We start from the raw sequence: 23,140 nt of genomic DNA, 5'->3' as shown, positions 1-23,140 counted from the left end.
AGACATGAAGATCAACTCTGATTTATGTTGAATTCAAGCCCAAACATAAAACCCAAGTCCAAGGTTGAATATTCAAAATCAAAATCCAAGTCAAACTAGGAGTTTTCTTTTAACAAGTCCAAGTTAAAATAGGAGTTTTCTTTTCTTCTACTTCAAGTTTTATTTATTTAGGAATCTTGGCCACATATCCTAGTCATTCTAGGATTAGGATTATTATGTTTTAAACTCTATAAATAGAGCTATGTAATTCGAAATATAAATATTTTTGATTGAATAGAAAATCTTATTTTTGCTTAAAGAGTTTCTTTAAGCGTTCTTAAGATTAAAGCTTATTGTTTAGGTTTTGATTTCACTTCTACCTTAATTTAATTCTATTAACTTGTTAGTTTCTAGGATTAATTAAGTTCATCCCATTATAGCTATTGATCTTATTTCTTTATAAATAAGAGTGATAGTTCCGCAAATATCTTTTGGCAAACCTTATAAGTATTGATCTTGGCATGTATCATTCTCTTCCTTGGAAGGTTTACATCATTCTACCAAAAAAAATAATAACAGCAAATCATATCAAATACTCAAACTATTTGGATTCTAAGACTTATTCGAAATGGTAAGTATTAGGAGATTGTGACAACCTGTTGTTCCAGCTTCAATTTGTTTATGAATCACAACGAAAAAAGCATATTAAAATCCCATCACTTAGTTTTTTTATCAATCGAACCTATCTAATATCAATCGAACCTATCTAAGAATCGATAAAAAGTTGTGATTCTAGCACCCTTTCTCCTTAAACTTACCAGAAAAGATATGCATATCAACTATTTGTACTTCCAAATTAAAATCAATGATGGTTATAGTGTTGCTAGAGAATGAATCTTAAGGTGTAAGGAAGATGGTGATAATATGGAATTTGGGGTTTAGTTTTTCTTTTCTTTTTATGAATTTTGAGGAGAAGAAGACGTTGCTGAGAAAAAAATAAAAGGGAATTCTTTTGATATTTAAATATTTTTTATTGTTAAAAATTTATTTATTTAAATCTTTTATTATTTTATTAATATCTCATTCCCGTTTGAAATTAAATAAATTGGTAAAAGAAAATTAACTTAAAATTAATTGGACCTCGCTTACGAGTTCAAGAGATAAATTGATACTTTAATTCATAATAATTTATTAAAGATTTTGTATTTTGTAAAAGTACTGCCAAATTTTATTAAGATAATTGAATGTTATATGACTAAATTTAGTCAACTAATTAAACCATTAGGTTAATAGATATAAAAAGATATGGCAACAATTTCATGCATTTATAGAATTATCTTGAGATATTTGGTAAAAATATAAATATAGTTTATAGAAAAACATTTATAGTACACCATTTTTTTAATAAATTTTTATTTATATAATTTTCTAGAAATTTCATAAAGTTTCGGAGAGCTATATAAATTTTCATAAAATTGACTGCAATTTATAAAATAACTTTTGGGGTAGAGAAGTATATTGAAACCAAAAAAAAAAAAGGGATCGAATCAAATTCATAATTTTGAGATACGAGGAACATATGGCAGGTTGCATGTTGTCAACGTGCTTAGTGGTCTAGTAAAATAATAAATAAATAAAATAAAAAGAAAAGGACAGGTGCCTTAAAAGAGAAAACAAAAAAGAAAAAAATAAAAATAAAAAACCTCTCCTTTCTCTCAATTTGAAAATCCAAACGCCAAATATCCATTTCAATGAGAACTTGAGATTGAATAAAAAAGAAGTGCATGCGGATTAGTTTCTCCTTCCCAACGGAGGAAGAAAGAGAGATTATGCTTCAATTTTAGGGTTCTTTCGCTGTGGACATCTTTAAGCCTGGGTTTAATCTTCTGTAACTTGTAAGTTAATGATTATCCTTTGTTTTTTTTTCTTATATATTTACTTTTCCTGAGCTTGATGATGGAAAAGATTTCATGATAGGGGGAGAGTTGAAGGATTGGGCTGAACCTGAAACTCTTGATAACTTCAATTCAATTCTTGTATTTCTTGATTTGCATTTTCTGGTGGTTTCGATTGAGATTTTGAGATTAGTATTGTTGCATGCAAAGCCTTAATTAAAAGTTTGAATTTTAAGAACAACTTAAAATTCTGTCTTTGAATTTCTTTTTCTTTTTATTTACATATTATGTATTCCAGAATTTTGTGAATCTTTTCGTGCGTTTATTGGACGGTTTAATAATTAAATCTGGAAGTTGAATTTGAGGCAAGTTATAAACTTACAAATAGGAAGCATGATCTTGAAAAGATTAAGAGACTGTGGTCTAGCTTTTGGTTGTGTTTGAATGAGCAGCTTTGAATTTATGTGTACAATCCTTTGGAATGATACAGGGTTACGGTTTAGTTTGATTTTACTTATAAAATTTTAATTTAAGAAAAGAGTAATTAAAAAAATTTTAAAAAAAATGTGTAAATTTTTTATTAGTAAAATAATTAAATTGTAATCAAAATTGAAGTTGAACGGTTGAAATAAAATAAAAATTTTGTGATCAAAATAAAGCTAAATGTAAAGTTTAGTGCTAATTTATATAACGTCTAATTACTAATTACTAATTAAATTTTGAGTTTTATATTTCTTAATAATTTTATTTAATTATTTTAAAATTTTAAAATAAATGCTTTCAATTTATTTTTAGAAGTATTTTTTATAACAGTTTTTTATTTTTATAATAAAGAAAATGACATGACAAGTTAATTTTAATTACTACAAAAAAAATTAATGAATCAATAAAAAATAAAAAATTTGTTGCGTTAAATGCATTTAGATATTTTTAAAAATGTGTGAAAGATATGCATGTATGAAGTTTTTAATAGTTATATTATTAAGTCTAAGATAAATTATTTTTATTTAATTCACAATTATTATGAATACATTAGCAGGTAATAAGTACTAAGGAAGTAATTACTTCTAAAAAAAGCTAGAGCAAGGTCTAATTAAAAATGAAGTGACTTATTAATTGTGTCATAAAAATTCTTCGGTGGTTTTTACTATTATTTTGTTTAAACGAAGTAAGATAATTTTGTTTTAAATAATGTTGATTTTCTTTAGTTTAAAACTTATCTATTAGAATTTATATCTATAGATGATTGGTAAGTTATTGAACTTTTTAATTTTTTTTATAAACACGAAACTAACTAATAATTTATAAAAAAACAACAATTCGTTGCTTTTTTTTACAAATTATATTAATTTTTCAAAAATTATTTATGAAAAATAAATAACATTACAAAAACATTACTTTTGTAAAAATTGATGATTTACAAAAGAATTGGCAAATTTACTAAAAATATTAATTTTTTTCATAATCATGAAATTTATTGTTAAATTATAAAAATAATAATCTCTTTCATATTTTTCATAAGTTATACTAGTTTTTATGTAAGTGTCATTGGTTGCCAAAAAAACGAATGATATTACAAAAAAAATTATTATTTTTGTAAAATTTAATGACTTATAATATTGGTAAATTACAAAAAAATATTTAACTTTTCGTAATCATCAAATTTATTACTAAATTATAAAAATGATAAACTTATTTATATTTTATTTTAAATTATACTAATTTTTTGTAACTATTATCACTTGCGAAAAAATGAATGATATTAAAAAATGATTATTTTTGTAAAATTTAATGATTTATGAAAAAATTGTAAATTTACAAAAAATATTAAAATTTTCATTTTATTGCTAGATTACAATAATTAATAATGTTCTTCTTATTTTTTGTATTAACTTTTCTTAAGTATTACTCTTTGTGAAATAATGAGTGATATTATGAAAAAATATTTATTTTTATAAAATTTAATAATTTATGAAAAATTTGATAAATTCATAAAAAATATAATTGCGAAATTTATTATTAAATTACGAAAAATGATAAATTTCTTCATACTTTTTATGCAAATTGTACTAATTTTTTTATAAATCTTAATATTGCATGGATTTTTAAAACTATTTTATGTTATTTTAATAAATTTTATTATAATTGGTAACCTGTAATTATAGGTAATTAAAATTAAATTTTTTTAATTATATAAACAAAAATATATGTTATAATGTTATTAGTTGTTTAAAATAACACCGAATGCGTATATAGCCTCTTGAATTTTTTGAGAATAGTTACTTGGCCGCTGGAATGTTTGTTTGGTCTTTATAGCAATCTGAACTAGTTCTTTTAGACCATATAAATCTATCTTGCAGTTATTAGGAAAGCATGTAAGACAAATGCTCTGACATGAAATTGACTCGTACAAGTGCTAAAAGAATACAACCGAATGCATACCTGATCCTTTGAACTTTTTGAGAATAGTCACTTAGCCACTTGAACTTTTACCTAGTTCATATAGCTATATTATGAACTAGTTCTTTTAGAATCATAAATCTCATACCTCTTTATGCCATCAGCTTTGATTGACATGTATTTAAATGTAGACACGATTATATGATTCATATATTATGTTTGATGTAATTTCTTAAAGAAATACTGTAATTTGGAGAGTGGTTATATTCAAAATGACAACTAAAATTTATAATTATTACAAAAAAAAATGTACATTTATTGAAGATGAGAGCCACGTTTAAATTTAGGGATTTAAAATTTTAAAAAGTATTGTTTTGCTTTCTAGTTTATTTTCTAGTATTCTTTTAACACTAGTACAAGTCAATTTTATATTAGAGTGCTCGTTTTACAAGCATTTTTAAAAAGAACAAAAAAATATTTATATGGTCCAAAAGAACTAGCTCAGGTGGCTATAAGGACCAAACAAAAATTCAAGTGGCCAAATAATTATTCTCAGAAAGCTCAAGGGGCACTTTGAGTATTTATATCTTGCTAATTTACTTCCATTTGCCTTTATTTGTGTGGATACACACCCATATACGAGTCAACAAAATATGATTTATGTAATCTAAAAAAACTAGTTTAGGTGGTTATAATGATCAAATAAAAGTTCAAGTGGCAAAGTGACTATTCTTAGAAAGTTCAAGGGACCACGTATGACTTCGATCTTAAAACAGAGTATGGTTATTTTGTTTTAAAATAAAGTAACTGGAATTTCTCTTATTCTTTTGATAAATATAACCGACTTCCTATATTATTATTTTTATTGTGAAATTTTAAAAATTATTATCAGAAAATATATCTGAAAACAAATTAAAAATATGATTATTTATTTAAAATTTTAAAATAATTGAATAAAATCGTTAAAAAATGTAAATTTTAAAATTTAATTGGTAATTATACCTTTTATAATATTATCCTTGTCCATCTTCTTAATAGCATATAATGTGGTGTTTATACATTAAACTGAGCTATGTTAAGTGTAACACAAAGTGAAATTAAGTGGGAGCAACAACATAATTGGGTTAGGCCACAATTGGATTAGAACTAAGCTTAAAAGTCTTGGTTAGGATTGTGTTTAATATGTGTGACGTAATTGTGGCCGAATAGGTGCGAATTGAGTTCGGAATTGTGATTTGTGGTTTTGGCAGTAAATTCTAGAGTCGTACAATAGAAGCTTCAACAAGTTGAAAATGGTAATTAAGCACGCGAAAATATAATCTAACCTTTTGAATTCTTGATTATTAACATTCTCATGCATTGTTAATCAATGCTTATGCACTCTTATATGACATTAGATTTGAGTGTGCATTATGAGTTGACTATGCTTGAAAAATCCTGTATTATCATAGCATATGAGCATATGCTAATTGGGAGCCGAATACTCCCTCCTATATGCATTTAAGATATAATATTGGAAGACTACTCTTATCTTTTTATATATAATTACTAGTTTAACATATATATACATACATATATTTATTAATTTAAAAAATAAGTAGATAAAAGGTACAAATAGGCTCCTGTATTTTTGCCGAAATCTTAATTATATGCTTAATGTTTAAACTGTTTCACTTGGTTTTTAATGTTTGAAAGACAGTTCAATTAAACCCCTTTAGCTAACGGCAACTTAATGGAGTTAGTCGGAGAGATTTAATTGAACTATTTTTCAAACATTAAAGGCCTAAATGAGACGCTTTAAATATTAGGCATGTGAGTGAAAGTTTAGTGGCGTGTCTGTTTGCCTAAATGAAAGGCTAAGTGTGAAAGTGGAGTGATTTTTTTTGAAAGTTTGGATGAGGGATTAATTGGCCTAAGATGTATTTTCCATGGACCTATGTTATCATTTTTTGGTCAATAGAAAAAAGAGAAAATTATTACATAAAATATTATTTTTGAAAAAGAATATTATTTTTATTATACTTTTTTCTATTTATATAATATTTTATTTATACTAATTTTGATTTTTTCATATCATTTTTACTGACTTTTGCCACTTTGTTCTTTTTTTTTCCTTCAACCAATAAAAAGGAGGTAGGATTTTTTAACAAATAATCACTTGATTTTTTAATTTTTTTATTAAATTTTGTATAGTTTTCCATAAATATTTTTTACTAATAACTCTTTCATCACAATACTTTTAGATCCTTCCTTATAATACCAACTTTACTTACTCACTAATTAATTTTTTTAATCACACTCATCACTCATTTTAAATATTAAATTAACTCTATTACTTATTATTATTATTATTATTATTATTATTATTATTATTATTATTGTTGTTGTTGTTGTTGTTGTTGTTATTTTTATTGTTATTACTATTATTATTAATGTTAAATATTAAATTAAATTCATTATTTATTTAATTTAATCATCTTGACCCATTGAAATTTAAATTATTCTATTATTATTATCATTATTATTATTATTATTATTATCTACCAAAAATATTTATATTTATACCGTCATTCTTTAAGTCGCATAGGTTTGATCCTGTAGAATCTGACCCATTTTCTCATTGAGCGAAGGGTTTTGGAGACCCACGTTCTACCGAATTGAACTAAGAGCGCTTTCTTATCCCAATCACATTATTAAGTGACTTTTTCATATTTATAATCGAAATAAAATTTGGGATCCAATTCGAGATTTTCCTTGGGATATTCATTATTTTTAATAGAGGAGTTAAGAGTTATAATTTATAAAATAAAATAGTAAGAAAATATAAGAATTTCGGACTTCATGTACAAAGATAAACTAATTATATATCAATTAGATTCATAAATATTAAATATATACTAACTAGATATCAAAATATATTAAATATATACTAACCATACAATGAAATGCTAATATATATTATACATTTGTAGATATATACTTAACTTATATATTTTACTACACATGTAAAATAAATTAAAATATAATTGGCACATATGTAAAATAAATTATATACCAGTTATATACCAAATATATATAAAATATATAAACTATATACTATTTACTGTAACTTTTTTTTTGTATTATTTTAAAGATATAAACGAAGTAAGTATATTATATATAAATAACATATATTAAAATAAGTTCAATATATTTCATTACATCGAATAAACACTAATATTATATCCTTAGCTACTGAAAAAGAAGAATCTTGAAATTAAAATATATTAAACAAAATTTAATTTTGGTTAAAAAATACTAAATATATATTTAACATATACTTTTTATTGTACATTTATAAAAGAAAATTTATGATTGTTTTCTAACTTTTAGGATATAATTTATATATATATAAATTCACATGATATAAAATCAATTTATAACTTACGATTCACATTATCTCTTCTTACTCGTTTTTTAGTCTTTTTACTTTATCAATAAAAAGTTAATTATAAAGTAAAGTATAAAGTATTGTTGAGATATTATAATATACTTATAGAGCCATTTTCTCATAAGAAAGAATGTAGCTCTTAAGTCATTTTAAGTAAGGAGGCTGATTTAGGGAGTCTCCTAAAAGCTTAATTTTTGCTATATTCTCTATAATAGAGAATGAATATGACTTAAGAGCTTGTTGGGGATGCTCTTAGAATTTTAGAGTGAGAGAGAAAGTCGACATATATTACCTTGTTTGTGTATTGTTATTTGAGATGTGATCGTATATTTAAAATACAAAATCATATGATGCTTGCAAATTTTTTAAAATAAGAAATTCGAGAAATACTTGGCATTCATCGGGTATGGAACACACTCACCCCAAAGCTTATAATTGTTTACATTTTCAGGTTTTGAGAGTAAAGCATTAGGCGAGACAAATATGAAGTCTTGAGCTCTATTGTGGACAATGCTATGTGTAAATATATTGAAGGTTAGTTTCAAAATATGATCATGCATCTGGAATTGGTTAGTAAGTTTTACACATTCTACATACGGTTTAAATGCTTGCCTTTTATAAATTGTTTACCTAACAATAGAGTGCATGGGTTGTCTCTACATTACCATTATGTATAAAATTGGAGATTGACATGGAAGTGAAAAACAATAGAGAACTTGTATATGCATCCATCACTTGCCCACCTGAGTTTAAGCTTAGATTTTTTCGTAGGAAAAAGAGTTATTCACAAAATGAACCTGAGAGAGAAAAGAAAAGTGAAAATTTTAGGAAAATATTGTAAATACCCATATTCTTTCTATACTCTTTTAATTAATTTACGGTATTTTTCTTATTTTTACTGTGTTAAAATATCAAAATACAGTATTTTAATTTTTTAAAATTTACGGTTCGGTTGATTTTTTATTTTTTTAGGTGTTTTTTGGTAAAATAACCGAAAATAACTAAAAAATAACTACATTATAAATTTAACAGATTAGAAAAAAATAATATTTTGTTTAAAAAAGATGTATACAGTAAAAGTAATATTTTTTTATTGCTTTTAGGATATTGTTAGAAAGTTGCAGAGTTATGGATTCCAAAAAGCCTTAAGCTTTTTTTAGTGCCAGTTTAGCTCTTAAAGGTGGCATGTGATGACAAATTTTAGCTATTTTATTAATAACAGGATTAATTATAATTAAGTTGTATGAATTAATTTTTAACTAGATAATGCTCTATGGGCGATTTAATTTTAATGTCAATAAAAGCTATAAAATCACTAAAATTAAAATTAATAATATCATACTACAAAGATTTAGCAAAAATATTAAAAAAATTAATTAACTAACTAACTAACTATATATATATTATAGCTTTTTAAATTTTTTAAGTACTTATTAATTTTGATGACAATAAATTCATACATTAATAAAAGTTTATTCTCTCTTTTTACATGATTTAATATTTTTCTATATTCATAACATCTATATGAAATTAAATAAATAGAATTATCTCATGAAATTAAATAAACTAAATATTTTAATAATACAAATCAAATGAAACTAAATTATTATATTATAACTTGATTTAATATTAGATTATTTCATTTATTTTTTAATATTTTTTGTTGATTTAGTATTTATATATTTTAAGTATATAATTTGGTAATATTTTTCTTACTTTACATATAAAAAAATAAAATATTTTATGTTATTTTTTTAATTTATTAAATTATAAAAATCTAATCTAAAAATTAATTTTTAATTAACTAAATTCTTAACTTGAAATTGAACTATATTAAAATAATCTCGTCGGAATATATTTAAGATAAAATGCAATGAGAGATAAAATGTATAAATAAATATAAATATTATAATTAAGAAGAATAATTTTTTAATTGATAAGCTAATTATTCAATTATGAGGATAGAAAATATTAAAAAATCCAATCAAAAATTAAAAATATAGAAAAGAATTTGGAGAAAAAAAGGACTATTAAATATTCAAACATTTATAATTAAGGTGTGTTTATTGTAATATAATATTTGAAAAAGGAAATTGTTTTAAGTGAAAGTTACAATTAAGAATCCAAAAGGTATATGAATATGAAAGAATTAAATATCATAATTAAAATGTTGGAAGTTGTAACATAATATTCTTTAAAATAGTAGAAAAACATGTTAGAATAGATTAATTCTCTAAAAGTTAAAAGAAAATAGTTTAGAAATTATATGACATTGCCATATAGGATAGAAAAAAAATTAAAGCATTGCTCTCTTATATATATATATATATATATATATATATATATATATATAGATTTATTAAATTGCATAAAAGATCTAATTTAGAAATTATTTTCTAATAAAAAATATTTTATTTATTAATATAAAAATTAGTTATATTAACAAAGTCCTTTCAAATAATTAAACTCTGTTAAAACAATTTCAATGAAATATATGTAAGAATGAAAAGAAAGACGAATGGTATATATGAATACAAATGTGACAAGTAAAGAGAATTTTTTTTAATTAGTAAGATAATTATTATATTATAAAAATAAAAATCTTAAAAAATTAACCAAAATTTGGAATTATAAAAAATAATTTGAAACAAAGGATTATAAAATAATTAAGATTTATAATTAAGTTGTTTTATGTTGGAATACAATACTTCGTTTAATTATTCTATTAATAAATTAAATTAAATTATATTTATGAAATGTTTTTATATTTATATCTTATGCCAAATTTAATATACCTTATATACTATTATATTAATCATTTTTATTTAAATTATTATAAGTTATAACATAAACTGAATAGTTAATAGAGTATATATATTGATATTAATTTGTATATCAAATATAAATATAATAATTATTCTAGCATGTTCCAATCAAATATTTAAAAATAAAAAATTAATTAAGACAGATTAACTTTTACAAGTTGGAAGTGGATTAGATAGTTCTCGCTTCAACTGAGTTGAAACCGATTTTGAACTAGTGTTGGTTTTGAAGTGGTTTTAGTTCCTTTTGACCAATTTGATTTCATTTATCTAATTTATAAATTATTGATATGAGTGTTGAAAACTAATATAAATGATGTTAGAATTTATGAAATGTAAAAAAAAAATAAAAAATCATACTTAAATTCTATATTTATTACTAATTAAAAAATAAAATAAAAATAAAAATAGAATTGAAGTATAGAAGCATAAAGAGAGAAAAAGTTGAATCTATTTAAGAAAAACTTAAATGGTTTCAATGTCTTTTTGTTAAAATAAAATTTTCATTTTGTTCTTCAAGGCTGCTTGTAGGTATAAATTATAAAAATTATATAATTATATAACACTTAGGCCTTTCTACAATTAATAAATAAAAAAACAAATTATTGAAAAAAAATAAAAAGTATAGATAGATTGAAATGAGTAAAAGCATAAATGAACAAAAAAATAAAATTCATTAATGCAACTCAAATTAGTAAATATGGAAAAAAAATAAAATCTTAAAATATCAAATAATATATATATATATAACATGAAAAGAATAAATTAATTAATTAATTAAAATAATAACAAACGCATATGTAAAAATTTAAAATTTAAAATTGTTATTATTACAATTATAGATTACAAGAGAAAAGAATGATTTTTATATATTAGTATTTATAAGAAACTAACAAATGTCATATTTTACACGATGTTTGATTGAAATTCATAAAATTTATGGAATTTATTTGCGAATTTAAAATTTATATACTTAGTTAATTTAGTATTCTACATAATCAAATTTGTGTGAAATTGATTATAGTTAAATTAAATTCTAATAAATTAGATAGAGTTTTTAAATAAATTCTATCAAATTTGTGTGAAATTGATTATAGTTAAACTAAATTCTAATAAATTAGATAGAGTTTTTAAATAAATTTTATATTAGTAAGTCAATACATTCCATAATACTAAAATATCACTTTCAACTTTGTCATTTCTATTTTATTTTATGTCTTTTGTCTTTTCCTCAAATGAAATGAATTTTTTATAGATTTTAACCAAACATATCATTAGTAATTCTATATGGTTATGGATTCTAACCAAATATATCATTAGCAATTCTATATAGCAACATGTGGTTAAACTAATTTTTTGTTTTAAAATTTTTTTGGTGACCACTTAGCAACTGATGGTTATCAGTAGTTGATATATTAATTGACGTTATTTAATTAGTTGTAGTTCTTATGCAAACTTTACAAATTTAGAAAATGATTTTTTTTTTATACATTTTTCTTAAGAAAAACTTAATTTTAAAATTAAAATTAAATTTTTTTTTTTATCATCGATCAATCTATCTAAACAGCTAAACATACAAAAATAAGAAATTCTTTGGAAAATATTTTCTGCTAAAGGTACTTTTTTGATAAAAAAAAAGTAAAATTAAAATCTCAAGGCACGAGAATTTTATAAAAGTTAATTGTTTTTTTAAATAATTCAAGGTAAGAAAAGTTTATAAAAAAGCCTAAAAAATAATAAAGATGATTTTTTTAACAATTTCATCTTAGAGATAAATTTTTTAAATTCTAGGTGACTTATAAGTAAAAGTTAAAATTCTTTAATATTTGAGTAAAAGTAATGAACTATTTTTATAAGATTTTAGTTATTTAATTTCATTATATATGTTTGAGATTTTATTGTCGAATAAATAAATACCATGTTTAATAAATGGTAAGCCGTTGATTTCAAATCAAAGGTTAAAATCCTTGAATACTAACACCGGATTTAATCACATCCAAGAATATGTAAGGGGAGTGTATTAGAGTAAGAGAATTAAAGACTTTAATAGAATTAAGAAGTCAGACTGTATTCAGTAACAACTTCAAAAAATTTTGTAAAAGTTATGTGGTATTAAATATCGATTTTTACATAGTATTTGGTTGAAATCTATAAAATCTATATAATTCATTTGTAAATCCAAAATTATGTGCTTTGAATGAAGTGAAGTAAAATTTATAATTCCACATATTCAAATGTGTATGGAATTGGTTATAGCTAAACTAAATTCTAACAAAGTAGGTAGAATTTTCAAATGAATTTCACATTAGTTTGTCAATGTATTCGAGAGCACCAAAATACCTCCTTCAACTTTATCATTTCCATTTTACTTTCTCTCACATGTATTTTTCTCAAAAATTTAACCAAATGCTGCTTTAAAATTTTTTAGAAAGTACATAAAAATTAGAGGTATTCAATTACAAATTTTAAAGTTCATACAAATAAATTAGTATTCAAAAAGTTATCGATTTTTATAAATTATAGCTTTTTAATTACTTTTAACGACTTCTGATATAGTGTACAAATACAAAATTTCAATAATTTTCTTATATTTTCCATCAAAATTTTAATAGACATTTTTTTTTGAAATTCTCCTCCTGCATCACTGTTACCATTCTTATTCACTATATTCTCAATTTTGAAAAAAAAAAAAGATTGGCTGAAAATCAAAAGCTAACAAATATTTACTAATAATATTTTTTTGAACTCATAATTATAAAAAATAAAGTTAAATATTTTAATTTAATTTTAGGAGGGACTCTAATAAAAATATGAACTTTAAGTAAAAAGTCTAATGATTTTCTAAGAATTATTTTGAATAAACAACTCTATCATAAGACTTTTTTTATTTTGTTAAGATGATCATTTGTAAGTATAATTGTTTCTATTGGCAAGGGATAATATTTATTGGTTTAGGCATTTATCAAATAAGTAATACACAAAATATAACAATATGACATGAATTTAGTGGTTTAACTTGATATCAATGGTGCTATGACAATTTCTTTTTAAATATAATTATTATTCATGTGGTGAAGTAGATATGTTAGTGGATTTATATTTAACACAACAATTAAATGAAATTCATTATTTATGTTGCAAATAACGTTGAAATTATGCTTGAAGTAAACGTAAAGAAAAAATAAAAAAAGAAAAAGAAAACATAATGATTATTTTTTTTAATTTTTAAATAATTGATCAGTAGAGAAATAATAATCCATAAAAAATAATAAAAAATAATAAAAATTTATTAACATTTATAAAAATCTCTAAATTAAAATTTATAAAAATTGTTTATAAATTTATGAACTCTATAAAAGTTATCAAAAATTCATAAGCTTTTCTAAAAATAAATTACTTTTAAAAATATCTTCAAAAGTCTTAATTGAATATATCATTTTAATTTTAAAATTTAAAACTTAAAATTTTAATATATAAATAACATAGAATTTTTAAATTGTTTTAAAAAAAACCTAATCTCAAATAAAGTAACAATAACAACAAACTTAAATATTTGAAAATTAAAAAATTTAAACTTCTATTTATCTCAGAACTTTAAAACTATTTAAAATTCTCATCAAAACAACTACTGATCCTAGACCTCAATCAAAATGACATTTCCCAAGGTTTCTATGGATGAATAAATAAATAAATGAATAAGATCAAACCAATAGTAATAGGGACACGTGGAATTGCTTAGAGCATGAGAGGGGAAAAAAAAGAAAATCTTCGCTTACATATTAAGTATTTATAATAAATTTAATAAAAATCCAGACACTGTATAACAAAGTCTAATCTATTTCACCACCTACCTGCCTTACCTTGCAATTTATAATTATTATTTTTATTTTATTCTTTTTGTGTACTTTCCCTCTTGACCCGGCTTCCTTTTCTGTGAAACCCAAACCAAATTCTCCCTCAAAATTTCAAATTCCTCTTTACTTGCTTACTGTAAGTCTGTAACTAACTGAAGATAAAAATGGCGGAAGAGAAAGACGAATCAACCTCCATTCCACTTAGCCGCCCCGAAAATGTCTGCGAGGATCCTGAGGATCCTGCCAAGTCTCCTCCTTCCTCTTCTAATTCCTCCACTCGCGAGGTCCGCTTTCCATTCTCCACTTCCTTTCCTTTTTCTTTTTCTAAATTTTGGTTTTGATATTTTTATTTAAAATGACTAGAATTATATTTTAGATTAGATTTAGCAGTTCATGGATCTGTAAATTATATCACCATTCTTTTTTCTTTTTTAATTTTAAAAATATATTATATTTTGTGATTCAGTGTGAAAACTAGGGCTTAAACACTAATTAGCTACAGGACTCTTTGAGAATTAGGAATTTAGAGGAATACTTGAGCAGTACGTAAAGAATTAAAATGTGCAAAATAGTAACTGTGAAATAAATTCTACAGTTTTGGTGGTCTTGAGTGTTAGACAATGCAAGGAATAATTAGAGATCGATTCTTTTTTTAAAAAGAGAAAAGAGTGTATTAGACAATGAGGCATATAGATGGTTGAAGTTAATTTTATGAACAGAGATATCACATTTTCCTTACTAATAGTAATGCTCTTTTCTTTGAGATATCAAAAACAGAATTTGTGGAGGTATTGCTGAATTATTTTGGATATTATTTACAATAATGGTCTTATTTGAAGTTGAACAAAGTTCTGTAATAGAAACTAATGCTTTCTACTATTAGAAATTATACTAAACATGCACAAGTTGGAGCTTTACAGAAATTCTGAAGTTTGATAAAAGTGTTGCTGTGTGATCACGTTAAAGTAGCGTAAATAATATTGAAGTTATTGCTCAAAAATGAAGACTCCAAAGTGAAACTGTTGTATAGATTTAAACCTGACGGGATTAGATGATCTATTAGTGACCTGAAATTGTAAAATAGTTGATGCTTTAAGAATCTCAATATATTGATGAAAAAAAATCCAAAAATCCAATAATTCAAAGAAGTTCTTATCTTATTCTTATAAGATTGATAGTAGAATTGAAAAATGTTTACAATTTTTAGTACAAACAGTTTACGTAAATGTTTTGTCTAATCAGTTGCTACTCTATACAATGAAAGGCTGGAGGCTGGAGAATTGATTTGTGTTTTTTTAAACTATGTTACAATTAGTGACTAATCATTCGCTTAAAAGAAATTAGAAGAGAAGCACTGAGAAGTTTATGGCCATAAAAGTTCCAATTCTGAAATGCATTTTCTATCAGCACTTTGTAAAAGCATCTAAACTGGTGCTTTTCTGAAAATCAGTTTAAAACACAATGCCGAACAGACTCTAATGGTGTCTGCCTCGAGGATTGTTGAAGCAACTACATTATTTTGTGGCAATGGTGCTCCTGGTCAAAACTTTGTTTCACTTACATATGGATATTGACCTTTATTCAAGTTGAACAAGAGAGAAAGACCTTCTCTTGTTAGAACGTTCGTGCCCTTCGCTATCATATTGATTCTTGCCGGCCCTTCCAGATTCCAATTCCTTATTGAGATTGAGATTTTGTTCCATTAGACCCAGTTCGGTCAGATCAGTTCCATAATCTAGCTTGCCCAGGCCGGAACTCGCCTTACACTGGATAGGCTTAAGACTTAGAGGCAACTAGTACATAATAACTATTCAGCAAGTTGCATGCACAAGCTAAAGATGACATTAGCTTACATCTAGCTTCTTGGTACTTTATGTGTATTGAAATATTCAAGCTTAAGTCCTCGAATCTTCAAAATTCTGTGTCCACATAAAAGATGTCTGTGGAAAGTTTCATGGATAATCTTCTTGTTTCATTCATATTGTTCAGGCTTGCTGTTTCATACTCCAAAGTTGGGTGTCAAAGAAGTTCATGACTGGATGGTAAGAAGTGTAACTATTACTTGAAATGTTCTAAACATCATGATCTTTCAAGCCTAACACTCTATTGGTTTTTGAATCACAGTGTTGTACTTTTCCCCATTGCCGTGACATTCTTCATTACATGGTGGCTTATTCAGTTTGTTGATGGTTTCTTTAGTCCAATATATGAACGGCTTGGCATTGACATATTTGGTAAGTTTTTTTTCCCCAAATATTCTGCTATTAGATTACACCACAATCTCTTCTACATTGCCTCAATTTTAAAAGCACACATTTTTTGTCCTAAACTACATACTTCTACACACTATATATGGGAGTTTGACAAAGGTGCTTAAAGGATAAAATATAACTAGGGTTTAGTTGTCTAATCTTGTTTAGGAACTTATTATAGAGGGCAGTGGAGGGTAATGGATTTAAACATTTGCATCCATTAACCTGCTATTACTCATTTTCTTAACCCCCATCTTTGGGGTTAAAGGATGCAGTATAAAGAATCTCAACAGTTTACACCCATTAGTTTTCTATTTTCTTTAACTAACAAAAAAAGTAAAGTTTACTAACTTTTCGTTGTATTCTATTCCATTCTCTGCATTTCCATTAGCTTCCTTTTCCATTACCCTTAGAATTCTCATGCATGCTTATTTGCTGTATGCCTACATATTAAATTTGATGATTAATCTATTTTGAAATAATAATCTTTAGTGCTGTGCAAGTCTGTAGCATCACAAAAACTGTGTCTTTGAGATTTTTATTTGGAAATATGTGGATTTTAGATGATTATACATGGTCTTCTTTTACATAATACGTATTTTGTCTCTGAGAAACACTTGGCCCATCATGCAGGACTCGGATTTGTGACATCTTTGGTGTTTGTATTCTTTGTTGGTGTTTTTGTTTCGTCGTGGATAGGCTCTAATGTTTTCTGGCTTGGAGAATGGTTCATAAAGCGAATGCCGTTTGTTAAGCACTTATATTCAGCGTCCAAGCAAATTAGTGCTGCGATTGCTCCAGGTATTAAACATTTCTTTATTATGAAAGGGATCTGGAAATGCAGAGTTATCTGGAAACGCAGTGTTCCGTTTTTCGTTGGTGTTACTATGAGCCAGTGGATTTAACATATTTTTATTTTTGTGAACTTTCCGAATCTCTTGATTTTTGTTTCTGTTTTGTTCAATCTGCCTGCATTCTAAATAAATGTGCTGGCACTTCTTTATGCAATTAGATTCCCTGCCAAATATTAAGGATGTTGTGAAGTACTGTTATAGTGAATGATGACATAATTTGGTTAATTTTTATTTCTATGGAATTTGGAATCTTAAAATAGGACTGATAGTGGCCATGGATGGTGGATTATTTTCCTGTTCAAATACTTGTGTTCCACAAGCCTTCTTTTTAATTTCTTTTTTTTAAATTTCATAAAACATGGTTCATCTGAAAAAATTGCCACTACCTTAATCGTAATTTTATGGAAACTAATTAAAGTTAGAGTTACATATGTTGTTGATGACATGGTTTTTTTTTTTTTTTTTAAGCTGGTAAAGTTGGATATGGATGCTAGAAACTGATATTGATATCGATTTCTCTCCCACAGACCAGAATACTACAGCATTTAAAGAGGTTGCAATAATTCGTCATCCTCGTGTTGGTGAATATGCATTTGGTTTTATCACTTCAACAGTCATCCTTCAGGTTTTTTTTTTGATATTATACTGTATATTCTCTAGCAAAGGATTTGTTTTATGTATGAAACACTTCTTTTGATGTTAAAATCCTGCTGATATTGGTTTACTGCTAATGTATGCCAAAGTTACTCTATGTTAACATTAGGTTTCATTAATTCTTCCACAAAGAGAAATGTGTTTAGGTATTTACCTGTTGTTTATTTTCCTTCTTCAGAAGATCAGAAGGAAACTTTAGTGAACTACCTTATTTTGTATCTGAAGGATGATTCTCATCTTATTGCAAGTGCTTTCAAGGGGCATCATTAACGACGACCCTAATAAATTAGCACGAGTTTGAAAAATGTATATCCTTTTTTCTATATATGTTTATTATTGTTTAAGAATTCAAAGCCATTTCCTCTATGATTTTTCATGCAAGATATCTGTCCAGTTCAATTAGAAAACTAAAGATAAAAAGATGGTCATGTTTACTTCCAGAATGTTTGTATTCTTTTTTTTCATTTTAAATTATTCATTGTTTTGTATTTCGCCAAGATGTAAATGTGCCTTGGTAGTGTCAAGCACGAGTAATGGATCTTATTCTCAATATACTCGACTATTTCACTTTAGTGTGATGCAGAAAGGAGCATATTCAATGGAATTTGGTTTGACCCTGCTATTTCTTGTCATGTAGCCTCATCAATAATTATGAAAAAGAGGCTGCTAATTTTTCTTTAAAGTTGTTTGTTTGTTTCTTTCCTTTTTGGATAGAGTAGCTACTTTTGTGTTACCACAGTGTACTTATATCAACTCTGTCTTTCTCTAATTTTTTATATCACCTATTGCTACTTGACATCTGTTCTTTGTTTTTTAAGTTAATGGCAACCAACTGAAGGTTCTCTTTTCTGAAGACTTGTTTCATGCCTTCTTATTAAGTAAATAAGTCCTCATCAATAAATATTTTCTTTTAAAAAGTGCAGTATTGTAATTTTGCACTAATTGTCCCCCCAATGCACATCGGAGTGAGAAAATTCTCTCTTATACAAACAATATTAGTGCATTGCATGTTTTGGGTGAGAGAACCTAGGGTTCTATATCAAAGACGAGAGAAAATGTTATCCTCCACTTTCTATTTCTTCATTTTCTCCATTCCAGCTTTTTCCACAAACAACAGCTTAATACTTTTCACTCTCACTCTAACTTGCATGCTTTAATCCTTGAGCTTCGTAGCCTGTCATTATTATGATGTTTTTACTTACTGTGTTCAGGTATAAGCATTGTTTTTCCCAGCGCATCATGCGTTGACGAGTTGCTACCAAATTGCACCATTTCATGTTTGTTTGGTTTGAACAAGTTTTATTACTTCTGTGTGGTTTCCTGATGAACTGTTATCTTTTTGGATGGTGACTGATTATTCTGTATTGTAATATCATTTATGTTAATTCAGATGGTTTGGATTACTTAAATTCATTGTTCTGTTATGTTAATTTTACTAGTTTCCTTTTATTTTGTTGACTGCAGAAGGAGAATGAGGATGAGGAGTTATGCAGCGTTTTTGTCCCAACAAACCATCTATACATTGGTGATATATTCCTTGTGAACTCTAAGGAGATCATAAGACCAAATCTGTCAATCCGAGAAGGCATAGGTATGTTCTGCGTTTTTGAAATAGTCATTACCTACATTCTAGTAGAATAAGCAGCATAATATAGTTTTTCTTTTTGCTTTTTTGGAAAAATATTCATAGTTTAATAGCTGCTTATGGTTCGAATGATATGTCAATATTATTTTTAGAACAAAATTCACATTTAAGCATCTCCCTGAAGATTGGTGAAATCAAGTTATCACCAGTACCCACTGCATTTCTTATATGGTAAAGCTGTTAGAAATACTGCTGCGCAAGACAAGTACTTCTAACCTCAGTCTTAATGAGGCTAAAACTTGGTATGCATAAGAATTTTAAGTAATTCTATTCATAGACCAAAAATTGCCTTGAACATATATTGGACTCACAATTAGATACAATTCCTTCATTTGAAAGTAACCAATTTATAGTATTAATTAGATACAGTCAACATGATAGGGTGTCAACAAGCTTAGGGTACTTTTAGACTTGGTTGGTTAGTTGATAGACTGACTGAAACTTGAAATGAGCCTGGCCCTTGGTGTTCAAGCTGGCTCATTTTAGCTCAACTAGTCATTTAGGATTAAACAAGGCTAAAATCTTTAGCTGACTGGATTTTTATTGTTAATCTTTTCAAGTAAAAGAATATACGGTTGACACTTGTAGGCATAAGAGGGATTGGTCACTGATATACAGATGAGCTGTCATTGCTTATATTGGACTTATATCCTGCATGTTTCTCTTGTAGTCTTTTTTTCCCCTTGTGAACCTGAGCCTAATTTAATATTCTTGTATATTTTAGTATATAAAACAATTGGTTAAGCTTTAGATAGACAAGAAGTTGCTGAAAGATAAAAATTTGCAGAAAAAGATGGAGATGGGAAAAAAGAAAGTGATGAGGGTGGAGTTCTGATGGGGATCTTGAGAGTATAAAACAAGAAAGAGCAGAATGTAAAATTTTAAAGAAAAAAGATTTGAACGAGTAAAAGAAGGTGGGTTTGCGAAAAAGCAGAGCTTCAAAAAGTGGAATGGATACTGTAACAATATATTCCTAATCCTATAAGTAATTTATAAGTTATTATGTCATGCTATATATAAGGGCATCCAAATAGCTCAATACAAATTTTTACAAAAGTTAAAGACTGGTCAGAAGAAAAAGATAAAATACTTCCAATTTAATTCTATTGATACATTAATTCATGCATATATTATTATAATACTTCATTAATTCAATTTTAGGCATAAGAGCAGTGTGCAGATCTAGAATGTATCATAAACTTAAAACCAAAATTATGCAACTTTATTATAAAAAATCTATGACAACCTAAAGTTGGTTAGTATATGTCAAATGAGTTGCTGAAGAAATATAAACGTCCTTCAAACAAGCCTATTGATAAACATAATCGAGGTGAGTTCATCTACATTTATTTATTGAACTGACCTTGACGTTTGTTATCGGACTTGTTTATTTTACGCTGTAGACACATTGATCAGTTTTGCGTTGAGCTTGTTCATGAGGTGTTCTTTGATAGCAGTAGTTCACATATAGCGTTCTTAGTGGAGCTTTACCTCATTTTGGCTTTTAAACTGTGACAAAAGGTGGCGAGTTTATTGTTGAAAGGTTTGATTTCATGCATTGTTGGTAATATTGCAGAGATAATTGTTTCTGGAGGCATGACAATGCCACAAATGATTACTCCTCTGGAAAGGGTTGCTCGACAAAGTGAAAGAATTCCTTTGAACAGGATTGTATAGTTAAATGGCATATAACAAGTAACCCAGTGGTTTCTCTCAAACCCGACTGCTAATATGGTAAGTGATTCGTGTCACAGGAGCCTCAAATGGTTTGGTTGTATATATATATATATATATAACAGCGAGCCTTATCATCGAACACGGCATATTATTGTATTATCCGCTTCATTCTTGGAATTATTTGTATACCCACTTCATGCAAGAAACGGCAACTGGCCTTTAATATCGAACATGGCATATTATTGTATTGCCCTCTTCATTCTTGGAATTATTTGTATTTCCACTTCACGCAAGAAAGGAAAACGAGTGTCAGCAATGCTTTTAAAATTGGACTAATGAGCGAAGTGGTCAAAGGTGCCATTCACTAGTTGGACAAGTTAGACTGTAGGCCATGAGTCTAATATATTATATTTAAAATGATTTTTATGATAGATTAATAGTAATTTATTAAATTTTAATGGTATTTAATAAGGTCTAAGTATTAAAATTTGAATAATTAAATAACAAATTTAGATAGTATAATATCTATTTTGGTTATTATGTAAAATAATAAAAATAAAACATGCAGAAAATAAATTATAAATTTTAATTTTTTTTAAATTTTTTACTTTTTAAATGTAAGTTCTAATGATTTTAATATAATTTCTAATGTTATATTTTATTCTTTAACTTTAATTAATACTAATTGTATACTTACATGTGTGAATATTAATTATTTAACTTGTTAATCAAATAATAATAATATATATATTTTAAATTTATTACTATAAATATTTTTAGTGTTATGATAATGATGGAATTCTTTTTCTATAGTAATTTTATTCTTACTTTGATTTATTTATGATTTATGAAATTTATACCGATTACTTGTATAGTGATCAATAAATAAGTTTAATATATTATTAAAAAAAAATTAAGGTTTACATATGTTGTAAAAGTATATTAATATGATTAAATAATTATATTTAACAAACACTTTCTAGTATAAATATTTTTTTTCTTATGTTAAAAATTAAAAAAAAAACATAAATCTTTTAATTCTAACAATATATTTAGGTTAAGATATCTAGAAAATATATTTAAACCATTATTATATCATAAAAATAATTAAATGAAAGCTTAATAGTAAACTTTTCAAATTTTTTTAGAATGTAAAATAACCATTCAAATTATTATAAAAAATTTAGAAAGCTTTTATGTTTAAGTTATGTCAATCATTTTAAAATTATGGTTAATGCTTAATGGTAAATTATTAATTCATTCTTATGCATTGTTATAGTACAATTGAATAAATAAATTTTAATTGTGATTTTTTTATTTTTAAATGCTTTATTTTATTATTTATCATTACATAACTAAATAAATAAATGAATAATTTTTTTTGCACATGCGATACATATGATTAATAATTGAACTTGTTAATGTAGTCTTCTGTTAATCTAATTTTAGTATAGGTGTTATATTTTTATTTTGGTTTAAGATCCAACTGAAGATAACAAATATATTTTATAGATTTTTCAATATAATTGAAATTTTACTTTAAATAACTTATATTTCTATTTTTTAAGAAAATATTTGATTAGTAAATTTAACAAAATTATATAAAATTTTAACTAAAAAATTACTAATTATATATATAATTTAGTAATTGAAATTCGTTATTCGTCATTGTTGATAA

The 23,140-nt window shown here is 25.2% G+C and overlaps 1 protein-coding gene across 2 annotated transcripts; it reads left to right on the top strand.

Annotated features, from left to right (window-relative positions):
- Positions 1 to 1,617: 1,617 nt before the first annotated feature.
- Positions 1,618 to 21,709, top strand: LOC8273694 (protein LIKE COV 2). 2 transcript variants are annotated; one of them, XM_048377127.1, is made up of 9 exons: positions 1,618 to 1,874; positions 8,156 to 8,238; positions 14,539 to 14,664; positions 16,370 to 16,422; positions 16,505 to 16,614; positions 17,266 to 17,433; positions 18,014 to 18,111; positions 19,605 to 19,731; positions 21,362 to 21,709. In XM_048377127.1, exons 2-9 carry the CDS (start codon positions 8,215 to 8,217, stop codon positions 21,460 to 21,462), a joined length of 807 nt encoding a protein of 268 aa, XP_048233084.1. In that variant the 5' UTR covers positions 1,618 to 1,874; positions 8,156 to 8,214; the 3' UTR covers positions 21,463 to 21,709. The 2 variants fall into 2 exon arrangements, with proteins under 2 accessions (XP_048233084.1, XP_048233085.1); XM_048377128.1 differs by lacking the exon at positions 14,539 to 14,664 and having other exon boundaries at positions 1,630 to 1,874.
- The last annotated feature ends 1,431 nt before the right edge of the window (positions 21,710 to 23,140 follow it).

This window comes from Ricinus communis, chromosome 7 (assembly GCF_019578655.1).
Source record: "Ricinus communis isolate WT05 ecotype wild-type chromosome 7, ASM1957865v1, whole genome shotgun sequence".
Taxonomy (NCBI): domain Eukaryota; kingdom Viridiplantae; phylum Streptophyta; class Magnoliopsida; order Malpighiales; family Euphorbiaceae; genus Ricinus; species Ricinus communis.
Note: the sequence above shows the minus strand (reverse complement) of the source record. Positions and strands in the feature narration are given on the sequence as shown.